The sequence below is a fragment of the Podarcis tiliguerta genome (genome assembly GCF_965153285.1).
Source record: "Podarcis tiliguerta genome assembly, chromosome: 3".
NCBI classification, from domain to species: domain Eukaryota; kingdom Metazoa; phylum Chordata; class Lepidosauria; order Squamata; family Lacertidae; genus Podarcis; species Podarcis tiliguerta.
Genome location: NC_139536.1, coordinates 91,251,671 through 91,276,246, shown reverse-complemented (window position 1 = coordinate 91,276,246; position 24,576 = coordinate 91,251,671). Strand labels below are relative to the sequence as shown.

At 43.5% G+C, this 24,576-nt stretch overlaps 1 protein-coding gene across 6 annotated transcripts in view; it reads right to left on the bottom strand.

Annotated features, from left to right (window-relative positions):
- LOC310673400 (uncharacterized protein) overlaps positions 1-24,576 on the bottom strand; it is a 182,729-nt gene that overhangs the window by 30,492 nt on the left and 127,661 nt on the right. Inside the window, exons 1-3 of one of the 6 annotated variants that reach the window (XR_014508975.1) lie at positions 19,609-20,545; positions 18,823-19,014; positions 9,981-10,110 (exon numbers count right to left, since the gene is read on the bottom strand). Coding sequence is in view for 1 of the 6 variants with exons in the window: in XM_083431870.1 (XP_083287996.1) it covers positions 9,981-10,110 (130 nt within the window). In the remaining 5 variants the exon portion in view is untranslated. Of the gene's footprint in view, positions 1-9,980; positions 10,127-10,493; positions 10,993-18,822; positions 20,546-24,576 lie in introns of those variants that run through there. The other 5 variants (XR_014508974.1, XR_014508976.1, XR_014508978.1 and 2 more) reach the window with 5 other exon arrangements.

Genomic DNA, 24,576 nt, shown 5'->3' with positions numbered 1-24,576 from the left:
TACACTGAACTTAAATATTACAGATCTCCTCCCCACCCCCCTTCTCTCTCTTTCTCTCATCACACACAGACTGATTTCTGCGATTCGTTCACACCGCTAAAAGTTATCTTCTTCAAGCCAGACTGTGGGTTGATCTATTGATTATTGTTTATATCCCACCGTTCTTCCAAGCTTGCCGAGGTTAGGCCCATCTGCCTTCAGAAAAAGTGCAGCATTGCACACTGAAACCTAGAGTGTGACCTACAGCCCCTCTTCCACTGGAAAGTTGAGACTTCACCTATGTATTGCCCCTGACCACGCCTGCCACCTGTCCTACAGTAGCTCTTCGTGTCCTATATTTTCAATAGGAAAATAGAATGGAAATTTTAAACAGCTGATTACCGTATTTTTCGTCCTATAGGGCACACCGGCCCATAGGACGCACCTCGGTTTTTTTTGGGGGGGGGGAATGAATAAAAAAAAATATTTTCCCCCCAGCCGCGGCTGCCGCCCCAAGCCTTGCACACACCTGCCCGAAGCACGGGGCGCCCTCCGGAGGGCTCCCCGTGCTTCGGGCGGCAGGCTGCCGCCCCAAGCCTCGCACGACCGGCGGGACCTCCCGCCGGGCGCGCAACGCTTGCGGACACCCGTCCGAAGCACGGGGAGCCCTCCGGAGGGCGCCCCGTGCTTCGGGCTGCAGGCTGCTGCCCGCAAGCCTTGTGAGCCCACGGGAACTCCCGCCGGGCTTTCAAGGTTTGCGGATAGCTTCCTGAAGCCTGGAGAGCGAGAGGAGTCAGTGCGCACCGATGCCTCTCGCTCTCCAGGCTTCAGCAAAAGCCTGCATTTGCCACATAGGATGCACACACATTTCCCCTTCATTTTTGGAGGGGGAAAAGTGTGTCCTATGGGGCGAAAAATACGGTAAATGTCCATTCTTTTCTTCTAGGAGTTACTTCATGTACTTACACAAAAGCCTTTAGGGGGGGCGATTACTGGGTGTGAGCCATAGCCCTTTGAGGAAACACATGTTTTTTGTGGAGAAAGCTCTCTATGTTCAATCCATAGCACTTCCAGTTAAAGCAGGTGTCAGGGAACTGTCATTGGCTCAGAGGCAAGAGATAGAGGGGCAGTTGTGTTACAGGGAGCCTCCGAAAATCTTGCAAAGCAGTTCCTCTTCCGGCGAGGAGGAAAGCCCCACCTCCAGTGGAGAAGAGGTGGAAGGACCAGAGGATGCTAGGAAGAGCCTTAACACCGCACCTGAGCAAGCCGGAGAGGAGGGAAGCACACCCCTGCCATCACCCACCATGCGCAGTAATTTGAGGCACAGGGAGGGGTGGAAAGGGCTGGGGGTGATGAAACTTTTATGTTGGGGGAGGTACAAAAACAGACCATTCCCGGATTCTGCTAGCGATTGAGCCAGACATGAACTTATGACGCTCTTCACTGTAAATAGTTTGCACCCAAATAAAGCCTGTAAAAGACAGGTCGGAGTCCTGCCTGGTTACTCTCGAGCAACTGCAACAGCACCTGACAGCAGGGGTGGGCAACCTCAGCTTTAAGGCCATGATCAGCTCCAGATTTAAGGGACCCTCAGCACAGTGCTGGCAATAGGCCCCCACACAATCCAACATACACACACCACCAGCACCCCAATGCAGCTTCATAATATTTTTTTGCCCCTCTCTGGGGACCCAGGTGGTTATTTGAGTAGTAGGTGGGCAACAGTGTCACTTCTGAATGGGAGCCAACTTAGTTTGCATCCTGTATGCCTGCCTTCCACCTTAATTTGCCCAAATTGCAATACTCCAGTTTACCAAAGTATGAGGCAGCATCGCTGCCTGCCTACCACTAAAGTAGTCATCCAGTGGGGATGAAAATGAGCATCTGGGACCCTCAGTCAGCAGACCCCACAATCACCTAATCTAAAAAAAAAATGATCTGGCAAATTTAACTTTTTTAAATTATGAGGAAATTAACTCATCTAATAATAATTAGATGGTGCCTTTGTGAGAAGAATCTAATTCTGCAAAAGGAGAATAATATAATGAGTTAATAAAATGTAACAGAAATTATACTACTTTGGTCAAGGCTCTGGACGCTATCATCAGTGATATATGTTACTTGGTAGTCAAACCCTATGAAATTAAAGATTTACTTTCAGGGAGTGGGGGATATATTCCTATCCAGATTATTAGATATGCAGACACTTTGCATTTTGCTGAAGTAGATTTATGAAGACCTATCAAAATACCTTTTCAAGTTGCCTTCCTTGAGGGCTGCCATTTAACAATGTTAATTATTATACTTCAGCTCAAAATAGATATGGAACATAAATGTAAAAAGTTCATCATTTACAGTCATACAGCTGGGGAAATAAGATTACACACTGAGGAAGGGGGGGAAAGAGCAAGACAAGTTAACATAATACAACTCCCCCTGGTATTACTGAGCAAAATCTGTGTCAACAAAGCATTCCTGAAGGAAAGGGAGCGGGAGAGAAGATCATTATAATGGAACCGAAAAGCTGCAACTAGAAAAGCTAAGTTGAATAATAAGTGGTAATAACCCAATCAAACTTTCACACCATTTTCTTAAATTGGCCAAATTCGGAATGGTGAATCCTGAATTTCAAAGGTTTTTAGTTTGGATTTCAGAATCAACATTAAGGGGTGCTTAAAATATCAATTCTTAAAGCCTGATGAATTTTAAAGTTGATATGGTTAAGAATCAGCTTCCAGATTCAATAGATCGACGTATTAAAACAAACATAGCCTCCTCCTTTGTCATTCAGGATGTTGAACATTTTTAAATTAGGAAAATGTTTTTTTGAAATGAATTTGTAGAAGTAAAGGTAATGTAGAATTTGCATGCATATGCCAACCTTGCCTCCTACGGGCACACGCACACGCGCACACACACCATTTCAGCTCAGTAAATGATCAGGGATATGCTGTTGTGATAATATGACCAATGGTAACATCTCGTGTTCCAAGTTGCTTCTGGGAGCATTTAATCAGAAGTGCTCCTTTGGTACCCTCAATTACTCTGGAAGCTCTATAGAATGTCAGGAAGTAGGACTGTCAATGATACCATTTGCCAATGGTAGCTGCAGAGGGCAGGGAAGGGTTAAAGCTGAGGGATCTCTCCCTCAATATCTGGCCTCCCCATTTCCCAAAGATGCTTTCCTTTTTCATAAACAGCAGCATGGCTTTGTTTCACGCATCTGTGTGTATTGTGCAGTTAGCCCCTGGAAGGCAGTGCTTTGCCAAGGCCACCTCTGTGTGAGATTGACAACTGAAAGAGGACTAGAATCTGCATTCCCCAGAGCCAGGCAAACACTTTCGAAAATATGCCACAATAAAAGAATATTTCATGAAGGCCTGACCCTGAATCTTAGTTATGATCAAAAAATGAGATGCTTTCATGCCCTCCAACATTTCTCCGATGTAAATAGGGATGTCCTAGTCAACAACAGCAACAACTATAATAATAATAATTTTATTATTTATACCCCACCCAACTGACTGGGTTGCCCCAGCCACTCTGGGCAACTTCCAACATATATAAAAACATAAAAGCATTAAACTTTATTTTAAAAAAACACCCTGTCTGGCTGCCTTCAGATGTCATCTAAAGGCTGCATAGCTACAGCGGTACCTCTTGTTGCGAATGGGATTCGTTCCGGAGGCCTGTTCTCAACCTGAACAGAACGCAACCCACGTCTGCGCATGCGCGGGTCGCGATTCACCGCTTCTGTGCATGCGCGTGATGTCATTTTGTGTGTCTGCACATGCGCGAGCAGCGAAACCCGGAAGTAACCCGTTCTGTTACTTCCGGGTCGCCGCGGAACGCAATCTGAAAATGCTCAACCTGAAGCAAACGTAACATGAGGTATGACTGTACTTATCTCCTTGGCTCGGGAGTCACATAACTCCTTACCCTCCAACATTTCTCCAATGAAACTAGGGGCATCTTAGGAAAAGCGGGACATTCCAAGATAAAATCAGAAACCAGGATGGCTTCTGTAAATCCAGGACTGTCTCTGGAAAATAGGGACACTCGGAGGGTCTGGCCTTTTATTGGACCAACAAGTCTTTATACCTGATGAGCCCTGCCTTTGACAGAGAAGCATCCGCCTAGAGCAGGGATGAGGGGGATCCCTTAATTCGTTCTGGAGGTCCATTCTTAACCTGAAACTGTTCTTAACCTGAGGTACCACTTTAGCTAATGGGGCCTCCCGCCGCGGCACAATTTCTGTTCTCATTCTGAAGCAAAGTTCTTAACCCGAGGTACTATTTCTGGGTGAGCGGAGTCTGTAACCTGCAGCGTCTGTAACCCAAGATGGGAGTTGTAGTCTGACAACCTCTTGAGAGCCCCAGGTACTCCATCTGTGTTCCAGTGGCTACTTTCAGAAACACTTGTCTCACATTTTGGTTGAGATGTCATCTTTTTTTTATAAAAAAAAGGACAAAAAAACACAACCACCTTCTGCTGTCACACTGAGAAATGGAGCCATCACTTCTACTTACAGGAATCCCTTCATATATATTGATTTACACACACACACACACACACAAAGCAACTGACATAAAGTCAGTTCTTAAAAGCCGTTGGAGAACGTTACTTTAAATGTCTCAATACACCTTAAAGGGTGTGTGGAGCCAAAGGATAAGATGTGGTTAAATATGGTGTGACCCCAAACAGCATAAAGCAAATTCATTTGCACTCATGTGCACACACACAAAAGCTACATGTGCATACTGATATTCTACCAAATTTCCCCTCTTTCCTCTCTGGTGGTTATCCAGGCATTATAGTTAGCTATATGTTATACTGAGGCATGTCTTATCAGTCAAGCCAGACAATTTAATAAGAGAAGACCTGTCAAGCAAATAGCATTAGCTCTTGAGAAACCCTTTCACCATCGTTCCCCCAAAACAGGAAGGTATTTAGCAAGAGGTGTGCAAACTGGCTGTAAATGCAATACTTGGAGTCAAAGGTGGATGTCATCAGTTAAAAACAGGTTTAGGAATGTGCAATTCCTTGCAGCAGAAATACTTGAGCCATATGTTGAAATCTGTTTCTGTAGCTTAAGAACACGCATTACCTTCCTCCTCTCTAGAGTTGCATGTTGTCTATTCCTATTTCTTTTATTGATCGGAAGGCTCTCCCCATATATGCCTTTATATGACCATAAGCAGCAATCAGTCGAAACAAACAAGACATGAAGTATTTTCAATTATTTTGTTGCCAGCATACATCAGTTTCTATATTAGTCACTCATTCCAAGGCAAAAGACAGAATAGGTTACTCCCAAGAACCAGTGATGGCTAATTTGAGCTCAAAAACTACAGCTCACCTACAACAATTCATACAATGTGATTTAGGTGCAAAGAAATGTCTCTGTGTTATATAAGTGAATTGGAGGAAAGTTCTCTATTACTTTAGCTGCAATTCTACAAACATTTACCTAGAAATATGCCCCACTGAACGCAGTTGGACTTCTATAATGCTGTCCACACACAACATTTTATTCTGGCACCTTCATTATATAGCTTTCGGTGAATGCTAAAGATCTACCTCTTCACCCTGGCTTTTGACACTTGAGATGTATACTTTTAGGACCCACCCTAATTATCTAGCTTTAACTTGCTTTAAACTATTTTTAATATTGTGTACTATTGTACTGTATTTTAATACTGATGTTGTGGTTTTAATTGTTATAGCCTGCTCTGGGAATTTAGGGTGAAGGGCATGTAATAAATTGTAGTAGCAGCAGCAGTAAAATCAGTGAAGACACGGACTAATGTAGACTAAGTAGTCCACACACAATCTAAACCTCTTGTTTTGCCCCTGAAAGGTTATTCTTGAGAGTCTGGTTTTGTTTAGAAATAAAAGCTCATTGCAGATAGATTCTGTTATTACCCTGCAGCATGGCCATTTCAAAGCATGTGTATGTGGTCCAGGCCATTGTGTGCAGGGTGAATCCACACTTGCCCAATGACATTGTGTGTGGACATATACCAAGATTGTGTTACGTGTACGTGCATACACATACATTACGTGTATATGTACGTACATTTTACATGCAAGTCAAGGAGAAGACAGAACCACCCAGTGCCTATTCCATACACGCCTGGTATTTAGATAATCACACTACATGTGTGGCTCAGCATTGCAGGCAATGACTTCGCCTTGATACCTGTCCTTTCCCACTGCCTTTCCCAATGTCCACTTGAATAGCATGGCCTAGGGGTAGCACACCCAAACCGTGGCCCAAGCACCAGCTGCTGCTAGGCCAGGACTGGGGACAGAACTTGCAACTGGACTAAAGGGCATATTGTCTCTTTGTGCCAGTGCTAAGCCCCTCTGATGAGCTGCTGGCTCAGGTCTTATCCTACATACATCTGGAATTTGCACAGAAATGGCACTGACATCCTGTACTTATTACATTCTGTGGCCTTTTGGCCCCACTACCAACAGTTTTTTCCTGTCCGCCTTCTTCGATCTGGTGCCCTTTACCTGCTTTGGACTACAACTCCCATCAACCCCAGCCATTGCTCTCTAGATCCCCAGCTGCAGATCCCCAGCTGAACAGAGAACTTCATGAACATGACAAAGCAGGGCTGCAGTCCGTGGATGTTTATACTATAATTAAACTCTCTTTAAGGTACCACAGGACTCTTTACTGGTGGTTTTTGTTGCTGCCTTGGGTGGAGGGCGGGGGCAGCTCCCGGGATGAGAGTGTCAACCTCCCAAAGCCAGCTGAAACTATGGTGTTTTGTAAAGCTGTGTCCGAAACTGCTCAGAGTTTTGCAAGCCTTCAAGAGGAAGGAGTTTCAATGTGGGAGGAAAAAAAAAACCCACCATCTTCTCCTGATGTAACCAGTTTCTTCAAGGTCCGTCGTGAGCATTAGCTACCACAAGCTCCTCAGCTCTGCCACATAACTAAACCCGGGGTGGGAGGGGGGAATCCAAGAAATTATCCAGCAAGCTTGTTAAGGTACGCCCTATAATAAACTCATAAAATGTGCCATAACAGTCATAAAGTCACCTTCATGTTGGTGGAGAGAGCCAAAATGAGATTTGCACACCTGTTTACCCCACCCCTTGTATTCAGGATTAAGTGGGATGTAAGCCGTGTCTGGACCTTGCGCTGGCCTTCTCTGTTGGTATGGACTTCACTCAGGGATAACAGTGTTTGCTCAGGTGCACTATCTTGGGTGTTCTCCTGAATTCTAACACAACAACCATTCTCTCTCCCAGCTAATAAAAGCCATCGACAAGGCCAGCAGCCTATGAGTTTTCTCGCATGTACTTCTTCTTCTTTCATAAACCCCTTTGAGTATACATGGGTGTCAACCTTTCCATGGAAACACCTTAGTTGGAACACACTTGCATTTTCTTCATCAACTTTTTACTGAGACATGTAAACCAATGACATGACATCAAAGTAGCAAAAAGCACATGCTGCAATCATTTAAGGACTGCATATTCCTTTAAATGGTTCCCAGTTACGTCTATCATCCACTCCCTTTCCTCTTATATTCTTAAATAACTGGTTGATTTGTCTGTTCTGTTTTAACCTCTCCTGTACTATTGAGCTTCTTTTGCTTTCTTGCTTTTAGGCAATAACCATCTTGGCTTCAGCAGAAAGGCTATGTATCAGACACATTGGTTATCTAGAGACGAAATATGCTGAGGTCATGGCTATACAATGCACAAATACACCAATTAGGAGTAAATTAAAACCTAAGTTGCCCCAAATCAAGAAGATGTAGGCATATCCTGTACCCCCCAGTACCATCTTCCGAATCACATTGTTCCCATTCATGAAATGCACAGCCTGAACAACTGGGGGGGGGGGGGAGATCACTGGTTAGGAGATTCCCCCTAAAAAAAATGGACCCACCCCCACAACCCTGAAGGATCTGGTTTGCAAATTAGGAATCTTGAGTTCAAGTTTGCAGTTGTGGCCAGCAGCACTTTTGCTCAGCTTCAGCTTCTACACTGGCCTTCCCCTTTTCTTGGAGAAAACCAGTCTGGCCAATGTCATACATGACTTGATTACACCCAGATTAGATTACTGCAATGCACTCAATACAGAGTAGCCTTTGAAAAGCATTTAGAAAATCCAATTGGTTCAGAATGTGGAAGCGAGAGTTATAACAGAAGCCCCTTTTTTCAGGTCACAAAACACCAATATGTACCACTTTATTTGCTCCTGTTTTCCCGGGCAAATGGAAGTTCTCGTTCTTACCTTTGAAGCTCTAAACACATGTGAGGCCGGGAGAATATCAGAAGGACCAGCTCCTCTCATATTAACCTAACACATATGATATCTTGATCCAACATTGTCTGAAACAGATTGTGCTGTGTATATAAAACTCTTTGACAGGACACCCAGGGTGTAGAGTTAGTGATTTTAGAGTAAAACTACTTGCTTTGGTTTAGGTGCCAGTCCAGGATGCTAGTATTTAAGCAACCACCTGACCTGAGCAGTGGTTGAAAATTCTTGCTCTTTTTTATTTGTTTTACTGCCTCTGCTGTTTTGTTTATTGTTTATTGTTGTTATTGGCAAGTGGGTCATTTTAAGAATATTTGTATTCTATTTTCCTAGTTTTCTGTTTATCATGAGTCACCTTCATTGCCCCTCGTGGACATAAGGTAGGACAGAAATATTCCAATAAAAAAGAATCCCCCTTCTCTTTTCTTGATTGTCTAGGGCAGGGGTAGGCAACCTAAGGCCTGTGGGCTGGATGCAGCCCAATTGCCTTCTAAATCCGGCCCGCGGACCGTCTGGGAATCAGTGTGTTTTTACATGAGCAGAATTTGTCCTTTTATTTAAAATGCATCTCTGGGTTATTTGTGGGGCATAGGAATTCATTCATTTTATTTCCCCCCCCCCCTCAATATAGTCCAGCCCACCACATGGTCTGAGGGACAGTGGACCAGCCCACGGCTGAAAAAGGTTGCTGACCCCTGGTCTAGGGGACTTCCAATGCAAGTAAATTTTTACATGGCAAAAATGTGCTGGAGGATATTTCAAGAAAGGAGGGAAGAAACTTGTATTGAGAATGGAAAATGAATGCAGCAACAATGCTTCTCTGTTATTGTTTTGTTGGGGGAAAAGCATCTTGGAGGCTGAGAGGTGATGCTTTTGATGAGACAAAGAGACAGCTTGGGCATGGTTGGATCAACAGCACTTCAGAAGGAAAATCCAAGGAGTGCCGTCAATAACAGTAAGAACAACCAGAGAGACCAAAGGAGCAAAATTTGGATTTGTCCTCCCTCAGCTTCTCAAGATAATCATACCTTCATTAAAGAGTTCCTTTCTGTCAAAGGGCATATCCTCTATGGTCCACCACCATGCTGTGAAACAGAGGTACCAAAAGTGGAGATCATGCTTTAAGGAAGAATAGCACATAGCTGAATGGACAGTAAGGTTTTGTTTCACCATGCTTCATACAGAAACCTTGGTCCAAGTGTTTTTCCCAGTATATTTTCAGAAGATTATAAGGATTCTTTTTTTAAAAAAGGCAATATAAAATTGCTACTTTTATAGAAACTGCTGTCCAGTAATAAGCCTTCTGGCCCATAATGTCATGTTTGCAGGCTTTGTTGTAAAAAGGAGTGGAGCACTGGCTAGATTTCCCTTAATCTGTGTAGCATTAATTGTTAGAGGAAGCAGGAGCACAGCTTCCAATTCCAGTAGGCCTGTATCATTTGACAACTCGGCCTTATCCCAAGCATGAGAGGCACAATGGCTGAAGGTCCCCATCCTCATTTATTTCTTAAAGAACTAACAGATGAACATTGTGAACCTCACTCCTGCAACAGTAGGAGTTTTAAAAACAAACAGCACTTGCTGTTGCGCCTGTTGGAAAGTTGACACAGAATGGAGGTGGGGGGGGGGAGTCCAAAGGACAATGATTTTATGAAGGAATAAGTGGCTCTCACAGGACATTCATTGGGAGAGGTCCCAATAAATGTCGCCTCACCTTAAGTGTGGGATGCTGTTGTGTATGGGAGAGATAGGAGAGGCTGATGATCCTAATCTTCCAGAGCTTTGTAGAAGATTTTACCTGTGGTCTGCACAGCCACATTCTCATACATGGAATTGAACAGAACCTACAAAGAAGAACACCTGTATACAGTGGTGCCCCGCAAGACGAATGCCTCGCAAGACGGAAAACCCGCTAGACGAAAGGGTTTTCCGTTTTGGAGGTGCTTCGCAGGACGAATTTGCTATGGGCTTGCTTCGCAAGACGAAAATGTCTTGCGATTCCTGGGGGTTTTTTTCCGCTCCCCACCCCCTTTTTCTAAGGCACTAAGCTGCTAATAGCCTTTTAGCAGCTAATCCGCTAATCCCTTAAGCCTTTAATAGCCGCTAATAGCCGCTAAACCGCTAATAGCGCTAATCCACTAATCCACTAATGGGATTGCTTCGCAAGACGAAAAAACCGCTAGACGAAGAGACTCACGGAACGGATTCTTTTCGTCTTGCGACGCACCACAGTATTAGAACAGCTTATGGTATCGGCTGGTCTACTTTCAACAGCGAAAATGACATTTGCTTTCTTACATTTATTCACCACCACGTCTTACATAAATGCCCACAAGCGGTGACTGGAATGCAGAGAGGATCCCGTAACAGAGGAAGTGCATGGCTTGTGAGGAAGGGAGAAATCTCCCCCTTTTGTTTTTATCAGAAGGCTTCCTCTTTCTCTTCAACTCCTCTCCAGAACTCACTGTACCATGCACAGGTCATGCAATCCTATCTGTGACTAATAGAGGAGACTTTTGCCAAATATTTTATTTTGAACTTTTGACAGTGTGAGGATAAAATATTGTATGTTTTAATCCAGCAATGTATCCTCCAGAAGGTTGGTGGGGATGAAGATATTTCATATATTTGGGGCCTTAAGATATTTATGGCTTAAAACACCAATATGAGCTCCTTGAATCAGCCCCAGGAATAAACTGGCAACAAATGCAGCTGTTTTAAAATGGGGGGGGGGGGTTATGTGAGTTCTAAATGATTGAAGTTACCAAATCACCTTTAAAGCTAGTTCTAGTATTCACATGCTGTGTATAACTGGACTACACTTTTCAGAAAAAAGCTTTTTGAAGCATATTTTTCTGACTAAAAATTGCAGCTTGACTTTAAAATAAGGTCTCAGCTAGATGAACGGTTAATTACACTTCACAATTAGTAATATTTCACTTTCTCGATGAACTCATCAGAAAGTGCTGCAAGGTAATGTGGCTGTTCCGCGACAATGTCAATAGGAACGCATTCAATTTTCTCACACGCATACACACAGACGTTGTGAGAAACAATTAACACTTCATTAATATGATATAAAATGCTAATTTACCTTGCATCCCAAGAGACCCAAAATACCCTTTTACCCGTATGGGCAAATAATTGTTATCGTAATGCAGAGTGTTTGAACCAGGTTCACAGTGCGTTGGGAGAAATCATTGTATACGTTCTCTGTACAATAGCAATTAGTTAATGAGAAGGAAGAGTGGCACATCTTTAACCCTGTGACAGATGAAAGCACCCTTCTATTCCACTTGGCTAAGGTACTCTGTGCCACACCAGGCCCAAGATAAGTATGCATACTGGTGAATGGCTTCTAATCTCATTTTTAAGAGTAGATTGAAATGAAGAGCTACAAGCACTGCGACGGTAGTTGTTACAGACAAGAATTGCCCACCGTAAACTGCACAGCACAGACATTCACTGGCAGTTCCCAGTGATCAAAGTATTTGACTTAAATAATTGATTTATTTACACTAGTAAAAAAGATATTATCATACCACTGAGGAATTAAAGACACTCACGCACGCTTTGCGCTTCGCAATGCCCTGCGGGTGTGATTAGGATATCGCACATCAAAGAGGATTCGCTCTGAAGGATTTCATACAATAAATTAATAAAAATAATTGAGTTAAATAATTCCTCTGATTGCCGGGGTGCCTTCTGCAAGATCTGGCACAAGATGCTCTGTGCAGAGTTAACAGCTGCGCAGCAGTCAGATATAGACCCATCTAGGAAAATTTAGAACCCCGCTCAGTTTGGGGCTCTGGCATTCCAAATTGCTCTGCTGAAATACACACACACTTTGCAATATACACAGCACCACAAGCGAAAATTGGCAGCTGTTTGACAGGTTCCCTCACCCCTTCTTAGGGTGTAGTAAAATGGACCCATGTCCTAACACAGCAATGTTTCACTTCTCCCACCTCTGTTCTGCATGCTGCTGCCAGGATCAGAGAAAGGCCTCATCACGATGAAGAAGACATTAATAACTAGATATTATGAAAGAGAAGAGAAGGAAGCCATTTCTACTGGCATGCTCGAGTGTATTGAAACATGCTGTTCCTCGCATAAGGAGTTCCCTTTCATTCCTTTGTAAAGAAATAAGATGTCTTTGCTCGGTATCTTGTGTATGTGTGTTACAAGACAACAATACCTAGGCCCCATCTGCACTATAATGCAGTATCATGCTGCTTTATACAGCCATGGCTTCCCCCCAAACAATTCTGGGAACTGTGGCTTGTTAACGGTGCTGAGAGTTGTTAAAAAAAACTCCTATTGTCCTCAGAGAGGTACAATGGTCAAGAGCTTCCTGAAAAGAGGGGTATTCATTAAACCATCCTGGACTTGTAGCTCTGTGATGAGAATAGGGGGGTCTCCTAACAACTCCCAGCATACTTAACAGCAGTGCCATTTTTCTAGAAAAAGAGGTGTTGGAATTCACCTTGTTCTCTTATAATGGCAATGGTGCCCACTTGAGAGGTGCCGGAACTAAGTTCCAATGAGTTCCAGCTGAAAAAGCCCAGCTTAACAGCAGTGGTTCGCAGGACTCTTTGGGTGAAGTAATGGCGGTTTAAAGTGGTGCGATAATGCTTTAAATGTATAGTTCAGATGGGGTCCTAGTGTGGGGTTACTGGGCAGAGTGTAACCCAGTAGAAGGCTTGAAATCAAGATCCTGTTCAGCCATGACAGTCACTCGATGACCTGGGTCAAGCATTATCTCTCAGCCTAATCTGCCCCACGGGCTCACAAGGATGGGCAAAAGTGGGGAAAGCCAATGGATATTGATTTGCACCCAGATCTTCAAAATCCAGTAGATAGATAGTCCTGGCACACTGTAAGGAGAGAAACACCAAGGGAAAGACCAATGGCCCATGCTCAATGAATCCAGCTCCTTGTCATTCTGCCTAGGCTGGCGAAGCCAAAGTAATGAAATTGCAACAGTTCTGGTTGCAGAGTAACGACAGCCCAAAATGCTCCACATGTGAATTGGGCTTTATTCTACTTTGCATTATTTCAGGGAACGTCATATTTCAAGTGACAGCTGTTGTTGGTTTTTTTGTTCTCTATGCTTATGTGGACCTACGGAAGTGAAAGCAGTTCTCATCAGCAGTTTGGTGCCTGTGATAGGAGCAAATCAATCTATTTCTAGTCCACACTATTTTCACATGTGCTCCGTCCTAAGCCCATCCCATTTCTGCATTAATCCGCACCAGTTATTATTTTTAAGTTCAGGCTGAAATTCACAAAGATCAAATTCCTGAAGCCTCCCTACTCAGGAACAAGATTGGAGCAGAACTAGCGGATTGTCCTCCCCACCCCCACCCCAATACCATTAACTATCAGACCTTGGGAAGTCATTAAATGATTCACTCGCCCAACATTATTGACCTATGAGAGCCAGTGTGGTGTAGTGGTTAAGAGCAGTAGTCTCATAATCTGGGGAACCGGGTTCGCTTCCCCGCTCCTCCACATGCAGCTGCTGGGTGACCTTGGGCCAGTCACACTTCTTTGAAGTCTCTCAGCCCCACTCACCTCACAGAGTGTTTGTTGTGGGGAGGAAGAGAAAGGAGATTGTTAGCCGCTTTGAGACTCCTGAAGGGGAGTGAAAGGCGGGATATCAAATCCAAACTCTTCTTCTTCTTCTACCTATTAAAGAGCTTTGCATGGAGTTGAGCATTGTTTTCTTTGGATGGTGGCCACTTGCTGGGATAACACAGAGATATTGTTCTCATTCCTTCTTAATGGGAGATGTTAGGAACTGAACCTGGCTCCTGTACTTATGTGGAACTATATAGAAGGATGAGGACAACAGTCAGACATAGAAATTTAGTGACCACCGAGGGAATAGCTACCCAGAAATGACTCCACAGAAACAGTGCAACAACAGAACAGCAGGGAAAGGCATGAATGCAAGTTTGTTTAAATAAAGTTCTTCATCTTATATTACTCCTGCTTGATAACAAACACCACTTGATATAGGCGAGATGTTAATAGGGAAGATGTTAAATTGTTTTTATATGCAACAACAGCGGCAACAGTATTGTCAGCCCAGAAATGGAAGCAAAAAGAAATCCTGACAAAAGAAGAATGGCAGGTAAAATTAATGGACTACGCAGAATTAGATAAAATGACAGGAAGGATTCGAAACTTGCGGGACCAGAGATTTACAGAAGATTGGAAGAAATATACAAACTATTTGAAGAGCAATTGTAATCAACAAATTACGCTAATAGGACTACAAGAAGTTTTGTAAGGAGAAATATATGAAATATTGCACAGTAGAGAAAGAATAGGATATTAGTTATGAGATATAATGTAAGAATGTAAGAAATGTATATTAAATAAATAGATTGGAAAATTTTCAGATGTGACTGATGGAAGTAAAAAAATAGTATAAGATATGAAAATATGTTTAATTATTGTTGAAAATGATATGTTGAAAACTAATAAAAAGAAGAAGAGGATGAAGAGTTTGGATTTGATATCCCGCCTTTCACTCCCCTTCAGGAGTCTCAAAGCGGCTAACATTCTCCTTTCTCTTCCTCCCCCACAACAAACACTCTGTGAGGTGAGTGAGGCTGAGAGACTTCAGAGAAGTGTGACTAGCCCAAGGTCACCCAGCAGCTGCATGTGGAGGAGCGGAGACACGAACCCGGTTCACCAGATTACAAGTCTACCGCTCTTTACCACTACACCACATTGGCTCACAGAACGCACGTACGATGCTTCTGCTCCATTCCTGGGACCAGCTATAGAGCTGATGTGTCCTTCGCCCTGCATGATCTCCATATATGATAACAAACACCACTTGAAATAGCATCTGCTCTTCAGAACTCCTCCCTAACCCATCCCATGTCACCATCCCATGTCAGAAAGGCTCCATCTCTATCACCTGTTCAGCACCCATGGAAAGATTTCTCCTTTTTCAACAAGCCTTTTAAGTAGAAATCTTTATCCCCACCTGTGTCTCTATTGGATTTGGAATAGGTTTTGCATACGAAATAGCTTTTAATTTTCCACCCACGTGGAATTGTTGAAATTGTTTTTACACATGGGGTTGTTTTTTAATTGTTCTTTTTGTTGATATTTTCACTGTGAAATCGCTGCGAGGTATTTTGTGAGGTGCGATCCATAAATGGGATCAAATGCATAAATAAATGCTTGCGTGACTCAGTTTATGTTTCGAACGACTACCCTGGGCTCAGGCCATACAAATGTACTCATTTCTGAAGCTCAGGGTTGAGAAACATCACGAGATGCTAGTGTGCTTTTCAGTTGCTTGGGTGGCAGGGGTTAATTAAAACAACAGAAATTTTTTTAACTCAACAACAATAAAATCGGCTCAAAACCTGTAGAAGCAAATTAAACATTAAAAAAAGCTTCAAATATTAAAAGTGAGCTGTGTGGGCTGACAGCTGTTCCCATGACAAGGGTCTTTAAAAATCTCTTTCAAAGGTTTCTGAAACAAATCTCTGTGGCAGTGTGGGAGCAAAGAGCTCTGTTAAAGCTTTCCCAAGCGGAGGGAGAGGAAAAGCTGAGAGCCAGCTAGGTAAATAAAGGAGGACTCCTATGAAATCAAAATGATGCCTATCACAAATCTGAGAACCTTCGTGTTACAAGGACTCACAGTTAAAGGGGAAAGGGATTTTACGTAGAAATGTCGGAAATGTTTAATTAGGCCCAGTTCAGGTGGTAACAGTGACCAACCACTTTTTGGCTCCACAATCCTGTGAAGCTGTCGTTTCTGAGAACTCATACAGCCACATGGAGCCACAGAAATCCTGTTCAGACCATTAACAGGCAGTGTTGAATTCGTAGAAGGAGGAACAGGATCACAGCTGTAGTTCACACACACCCTAACCTCTGGGCATTGAGCCAGACCTCCGTTCAGAGCCTAAACACAGAGTGATGTGCACATGGGCCCTGTGCAAAATTTACACAAAGGTTGGGGTGGGCCGGCCATTGTCGCCCCCCCACCTTTCTTCCCATCCATCCAATGTACCCTGTTCTTTTGTGATGTAGGCAAATTGCTCAACAGGTTGCTTCAGTCCCAAACCTGCAATCATACAAATCATATTGGACATGGAGACCACACTCACAAAGGCACAAAGGTAGCACAAAATTGTTTCGGACCAAGTTCTGTGGCCCTATAATCTCTCAGTAACTTGAGCGGGAGTGCCAGTCTTTACATTTTTAACAGATCCTTAATCAGTTAACTATAGGGATGAATGAATCTGTTAGCTTTGAGGTTTCCATATTAAATCCAGTTTGCATATGAGCTTGTGATTAAAAAAAAAAACACCTCACAAAAATTCATCAGCATATCAGTACACATTTCTCTTAATATACACATTTTGCAATAAATTTTCCCCAATATTTTTGTAATGCTGTTTTCCTAATTTTTGTGCACATTTTGTCCTAACAGGTGCATTTTTGTACACACATTTCAGTCGGCAAACTGTATCACGAAATTTGGGAAAGTGTGAATTTTGAAAGATTCGCTTTGTGTGTTGTGCATTGTTGTGCCGAAGAGCAAATTAAAATGCAAACCAAATCAAAAGCCTCCCCATCTCTAATGAGGAGGGCCATTTTGTATACACAGTGAGAAAATATGTTCATTATATCGTGCCTTACTTGGGATGAGAAAGGAAGACTGTAAGAAGCATTCATAACACTATTAAATAAGGAGGAATCATCAAGCTTTGCACTTAATTCTGTTTCGACTGAGACGCTCTAAGCATTTTGCACTTATTACAATAATACTTACAACAGTTTTTTAACACCAGTAGTTTCCACCCCCATTATAATTCCCTGCTATATTGCCAAATTGCACGCTAATATCTGAGAGGGGAAGTTCTCGTGCTGCAAGACACCTAATTTTCACATGAAGAACCGTTAGCATGAGGTGGCTGAAAAAACAAAGGACTCATTTTCAAACATTTTCCCTGGCTTTGTACTTTTCCTCTCTTCCTTGCCCCCAAATTAGGATACGGCTCCCACACACAAGCCGCTCAACATGTAAAAAATGAGGCAGTAAAAAGTCCCCGCGTGTGAGAACATAGCTACCTCAAAAATAAATGTGTGAGTTGGTTGCAAGCCCTCACTGGCTCGCAGAATTTGCTAAATCCTTGATGTTTATGGAGGATATCAACACTGTCTTTGACAGCCACTTTGTTGAATACCTGACTGAACTGTATAATAATAGTAGCTAAATTCTAACTACTAAAAGAATCAAAATACCCCCAAGCCAACCAGCCAACCATCTTGTTCATGTGTGCAATGGTGTTTGGGCTAACATTATTTACTCCACGTCTGCCCATTCTGCCTTATTCTGTCTTCATGGGAGGGTAGAAGGTAATTAATGCCTTCTAGAAGAAGAACATGGTCCCAGTCACATTGAGGGAAGTGTTCATGATGAAGAAGAAACTCTTTCTGGACCTGAACAGTCAGTGACAAATATCCTTTTGAGGAGCATGGTACTTGAGCAGAAGATGCTTGTCTGCTCAATTCCAGGATGAAACAGATTGCTTAGACTAGTGACAGGGAACATGTGTCCCTCCAGATGTTGTTAGACTCCAATATTCAGCTGTCCCTGCCAGCAAGACCAATGATTCCCAGGCCACAGGTACCTCATTACTGACCCAGGCCACTACCAATCTTGAATCAGATGCGGATTGGGGACTGAAGCAACTTTGATTGCTCTGTTAGACAGTTATTGCTCAAGTAAGAGTGTAGCTGTTGATTTTCTGGACCTCTCATGGATTTTCAATACTATCAACCCTAGCATCCTGCTGGATTGGGGACCATTCCGTGGAGGTGCACATTGGCGGATTAAGGGTAGGCAAAAGGTGGGATTCTGATTGTGCGGTGGGCTTTCCCCCTTCTTCTCTTTCTCCATGCCACCCCAGTTGGTTCAGGGAGGGGTTCAGGACAACCCTCAGGACAGTGAATAGGGAAGGAGAGGGTGGGGATCGGTCTATCTGTCAAGCCAAAATGCTTGCCCTTATGGAACAAGCACGTGATGTGTTAGGATATTTCCGTTTCACCTTAAAAGGAAGCAGGATGTTTGTGTCACAGCCTGCGTATTTTCCTGTTTCACAGGATTTTTATGTTGTGTCTTTGCTTTCGTTTCTCTCTCTCTGCTGGAGACATCTGAAGCAGGCAGTCATGTTTTTCTTTGTTCTGATCAACGCTGAATAAACTTGTAAATCATGCTCTCCTGGGTGCATCTTCCGCTGTGTGCATTATCTGCTGATAGAGTGTGCATCGGTTCTGGAATGTGGCAAGCTATTTCTAGAGCTCGTGTCGCTAATTGCTGATACTGCGTGTCTACGGGAGATCAATGGACGTCCGGAGACGACGTGGAGTCGAGATGGACTTTGTCTCCCTGGCAGTATCCCAACATGATGTTGAATTCCTCCCTGTATATTTAAACTTCAGAATCCACTGCCGCAAGGTGTGTTGATGGCCCACAATTTAGGTAGCTTTAAAAGGCAACTGGGTGAACTCACCATAAGAGCTATATGCTACGTGGAGGATCAGAAAGAGCAACATGCTTCTCTGAATACCAGTTGCCACAGAGGGCTATTGTCTTTATATCTTTCCTATGGGTTTCCTGGAGAAGCAGCTGATTGGCCGCCATGGGACAGAGGAGGTTGATCTTGATGGACTTGTTGGACTGCTCCCATAGGGCTCCTCGTGTTCTCATGATAACCAAACGCAAGCAAGGGAGAGAGAAAGTGAGATTATTTTTTATCAAACAAGAACACACACACCACAATCCACAGAACATTAAGCAATAATTGGCTTCCATTTTGGATCATGCCCATTTAAAAAAAAAATGCACTCGACTTGGCAACCAAAAATGGTGAAACTTGAAATCGGGTAGAGTGGGGCAGGGAGAGCCCTTAGTTTTAATTCCTAAACAACACTTCGGTGCCAGTTGTGAAGTTGGCCAAAGTTTTGCCATCATGTCGTTTGCGCTTATCAGAAGCCCTCAGGCAAAAGGGGTAACAGGAAGTAGGTAGGCTCCAAATTATTATTGGTAAGAAACTCTCATTCTTTATCGTGCCTGGATAGGTACACTCCGTTAACTGGGGAGGGAGGGGGGACACAGAAATGGTGCTGGGAGTTTAGTTCTCCATTTCCTCCCCCTCCTGAAGGACAAAAGTCAAGTGAAAATGATAAAGGTGGTAACATTCCCATTTCAAAGAGGTGTGATCCCATTTATTCTGGCATGTGCCCCCCAGCCTCCCACTATCATGCATACAATTAAGTTCAAATCTCTAAAATCTTACCTGTAATTGGAGCCAGCTGCAACCTTCTGACACGTGCTAATTGCCAGTAATGATTTAAGTGCAGTAAATCCACATGCTGCAATTGTTTTAAATAAGGGAATCTCTTGCAGCTTTTTTTTCCGTGAGAAGGGAGGGGCGGGGGAGAGAGATGAGGACTTGCTAATCTTTGCTTCTGACTTATCAGATCCTCCAGTCACATGTTTGCCATCATTTTCATGACCTGATAATGTGTTTATTAGAGCCATAATGTGCAGGTGGAAGTATAAAGGTCTCAGTAGCCTATGAAACCCGCCTATAATGTATTTACTGTGGGAAACCTTCAAGTCACTCTCGGGCTTGCCTGTTCTCAAAAACAAGGGCAGCCAAACTAAGCGCCTTTCAAGTTAAAAGTTCTTTTGATATTAGTGACCTGCTCCATATGCGGAGCAAAAACAAAGGGTTTTCTTTAGGGTTGCCAATTCTTTTGCCAGACCCTGCTGTTCTTTCAACAGCAGCTTCATCTAAAGGAATTAGCAGGCGATAAAAACTTATACCATGCCATGGAAAACACATTCGCTACAACATGCCAAGATGCTTGTAAAGGCACAGGAGCAGACCGGGTCATCTTTTTTTTCCCCTGGTCAGTTGACAGTCATTTTCTCCTTCCCAGTCTCAGGCAATGCCTTCAGCCACAATCATAAGTGTTTAGTCTGGTGTCACTGCAATTTTGGAAAATCCCTTTAAAAACAAACAAACAACCATTTAGTGGGTGGGTACAGTTCAAGGGAAACCCTGCCAAAAAAATCAAGGAAGAGGGTTACAGTGGTACCTCGGGTTACATACGCTTCAGGTTACATACGCTTCAGGTTACAGACTCCGCTAACCCAGAAATAGTACCTCGGGTTAAGAACTTTGCTTCAGGATGAGAACTGAAATCGTGCTCTGGCCGCGCGGCAGCAACAGGAGGCCCCATTAGCTAAAGTGGTGCTTCAGGTTAAGAACAATTTCAGGTTAAGAACGGACCTCTAGAATGAATTAAGTACTTAACCCAAGGTACCACTATTATTTATCATGCTTAACCTAATGAAGTGGTCATAGGTTTTCCATTCCCTTTGCTCCTCACATTTCCTAATGTTAAAAAAAGCTGCACAGTGCTTGTAATGGTGGGTTGCTCTTTCTACAGCTGGTAGCCAGCAACTCCTTCTACCGCTGGCTACACACCCTGAGAATATCCCAAAAGGGAAGCAGCACCCCCCCCCACACACACACACCTGAAATAGTTCTTCCCCAGCAGAAAAGCAGCCTCCATTTTCAGAGGGGAAACTATATTCAAGAGACTGAGGGTGGAAAGAGATTTTTGGTCCCAGCCTGAGTTTGTAAACATGTTGATCCACTAGCATTCTGATTTCTCTCTATGTGTTTTTTTCCCAAGCAGATTTTATTTTTCTTATTAGAAGACTTACCTGACCATTGACCTACTAATGAGGACAAGAGGCAGGCGACATCAGAGCCCATAGTTAAGCTATGGAACTTGCATAGGATGCAATGTTGTCCAGCAAATTGGATGGCTTTAAAAGAGGAGTAGACAAATTCTTTGAGGACAAGGCTATCAAGGGCTAGTAGCCATGATGGGCATGATCCACCTGCAGGATTGGAGGCATCGTGCCTCTGAAGGCCAGCTGCTGGGAACTGCAGATGTGCAGAGTGCTGTTCTGCTAATGACTGCCTTGCAGGATTCCCATAGGCACCTGGTCAGTCTCTCTGACTAGATGGGCTAGATTGTTTATGACAAAGGCTCCTCACCTATATTACAACACACATAGTATTTATTAGCTAGGCTAGGTAGCCAGAGGTAAAATTGCAACATGTACAAGGCAGAGATAAAAACCCTAAGGGTGCGTTGGGATCTTATCTTGCAATGCAATGTTTAGGCACATGCATGTTCTTCTGGTACATACCTTAAGGACTGCTGACTTCTAATTTGCCCCCCTGCCCAGATGTTAGGAAATCTTCTCAGATACCTCTGGCAGCAAAGATGACACAAGTAGTGACCCAAGACGGGGCCTTTTCAGTGGTGGCATCTCATCTCTGGGATGCACTACCCAGTGAAGCTAACCTGGCACCTTCTTGGCACCTTTTAGCCAGAGTTGGAGAAACTGGTCCTCAAGATGATGGTCGTTCACATTCCCATCAACCCCAGCCAGCAAGGCCTGTGGCCAGGGCAGATGGGAGTTGGAGTTCAACAATGCCTGGAGGGTCACAGGTTCCACACCCCTCGCTAGGCTTTTAAATCTCCTGTTTTACTCGTTGGATCAGACCAGAGATTCATCTAACCCAGCATTCTGCTTCCCACATGTCCACAAGTAGGACGTGAAAGCAGCAGCCCTCTCACACTGCCTTTAACCCTGAAGAAAGCATGTGATATGACAAATAAGCATTAGTAGTAGCCTTTGACAGATTCCCCACCCACCCCTGCTCCACAAATATGCCTAAGCTCATTTTAAAGCCATCTAAACTGCTAGCCATCACCTCATCTTGTGAAAGTGAATTCCATAAATTAGCTGTGTGCTGTTCTGTCCAGAATCTCCTTTTGTCTGAATCTCCTCCAATTTCATTGGATGACCCCGAGTTCTGGTATTTTCGAGGGGGAGGAAAACATGTCTGTTTCCCCTTTCTCCATGCCATACATAATCACCATCTTATCTCCCTCTGTTGCCTTTCCCCCGCTTGCTCCCTAAACTAAAAAGTCCAGCACTTTGGAAATTTCCCTCTTAGGGATGTTGGCGTGTTAATCCTAACCTAGTTCTAGTTTTTATCTCTGTTCTCCTGCTTTTGAACTAATTGTTCCATGGTGATTAATAATTTTATTATATGTACTGGTTTTTAATTATCGTACAGTTGACAAATGGAAGAGAAATGCTCAAAACTGGGAACCTTTATGTAGCAGTTACCTTTTTCTACGTTTGTTCTCCTTCACCGTGGCAATGCGGACTCAGTGACCTCTTGCTAAGATTTCCTGAAATATTTTATTTGTTAAATTTTAAACAAAGCAATAATATTACAGTGGTGCCCCGCAAGACGAATGCCTCGCAAGACGAAAAACTCGCCAGACGAAAGAGTTTTTCGTTTTTTGAGTCGTTCCGCAAGACGAATTTCCCTATGGGCTTGCTTTGCAAGACGAAACGTCTTGCGAGTTTGTTTCCCTTTTCTTAAAGCCGCTAAGCCGCTAAGCTGTTAAGCCGTTAATAGCCGCTAAGCCACTAATAGCCGTGCTTTGCAAGACGAAAAAACCGCAAGACGAAGAGACTCACGGAACAGATTAATTTCGTCTTGCGAGGCACCACTGTAAATAAAAACATGCACCCCCATCCCCAAGACCACTCCATTGTAACTATTCAACTTCCCAAAATGTCAACATCTCTTGCGATGGTTTGACCCCTTTCCATTTTAACAGTACGAATTCTGCAAACCTCCTCAGAATCATTTCTCCTCCATACTCCCCATCTTATCATTAATAGCTAGGTTCCTGGAATATATTTGCAGGTTGGGTATCATCATTTATCAGCAGATAGGGTTTCTGAATAACTGCTTCTTATTAGTATTGGACCTGATCTTGCAAAATACACCAGGCACAAACCAGCTTCAGCTCTTTCAAAACTTTTTAGTCAGTTTAGATGCAAGCACAGGGCATGGGGAACATAATTTAAAAATAATAATTAAAGAACAGTCTCTGAGAGGAGATATGCCCTTGTGTACTCTCGAACATATTGAACCAGTATAATAATTCCAGCAGTATGTGAAGCAGTTGTGCAAGGAACTGGGGTGAGCGAGAGACCCCCCTGCAATGAATCATGTTGGAAAGAGGCTCTGCTAAGTGTGTGCCGCGTTCAATGCCAGCAGAAGACAGACAAAGGGGGCAAGTGGAACAGTTTAGCTCAACAACGATGGCTGAGCTTCTGGGGTTAACGTGGGATTTCTGTCTTCACGTAGTTTGGTTCACAGCTTGAACAGTGGCAATGTTGGGTCCTAGCAAACAATTGGTCTCTGAAAACTATAGAGGTCTCTGCCAAACATATCATCAGTGGCTGCCGGCCATCTCACAGCCCAGTCCCCGAGGACAATGAGACACTGTCTTGGCCGTTCCAGAACAAATGCCAAAATTCTCTTTTCCAAAGAGGTGTTTAGAATGCTCAGAGCAAACGGCAATCTTGCTGGCTTAACATTCTTAAGTGCTTTAACATTTATAATGTTCCTGAAGCCTGTTCTTGTGCCCAGTAATCTCCCGAATCTTCATTTTATGTAAACTCTATGCCAGTGCTGACCATGCCCAGACTAACACCTCTTGGAACAGGGTTCCCTACAGCAGAAAACCATGCCAATGTAAATAAATACACCAGTTTATTGGGCGATCTATTCCAAATCTCCTTCCAGCTCTCACTACTTCCAGTAGTTTTGAGACCTGCAACAGCAGCAGATTTAATGGCTCCACCTGAACAAACTGTTTGTTCTAACTTTAATTTTGCAAATTGCTGGCAAACTGTTGCTCTGCATGCAGGGCAGAAAACACAGAAGTGGGGCACTGCTAGACTCCTGGAGCCAGTTTCCAAGAGTGGAGACTCCATAGCTCAGTTTAGGAAGGTAATAGCAGATAGATGGGCCAGTTACCAGGTTGACCCAATGCCCCTGTTGTAGATGCTTGGATTTCTGCAGGGCTGGGCCTATCCAACCAACTCCATTTCTTCACGCTTGGTAAGAAGTTTGGGGCAGTTCTATCGCTCAGCGGTAGAGCACATGCTTTGCATACAGAAAGTTGCAGGCCCAATGTTTGGCATCTCCAGGTAGATCTAGAAATACATTGGCCAGGTGTCCCCTGTTATTCTGGACAGTTTGCTATTTTAAGGTTCTGTCCAGTTAGAAATTAGTCTCCTGAAAATCCAGGAGGAACTCTGTCCATGTGACCATGATCCCCCGCAATTTGTTCTTTGTTAT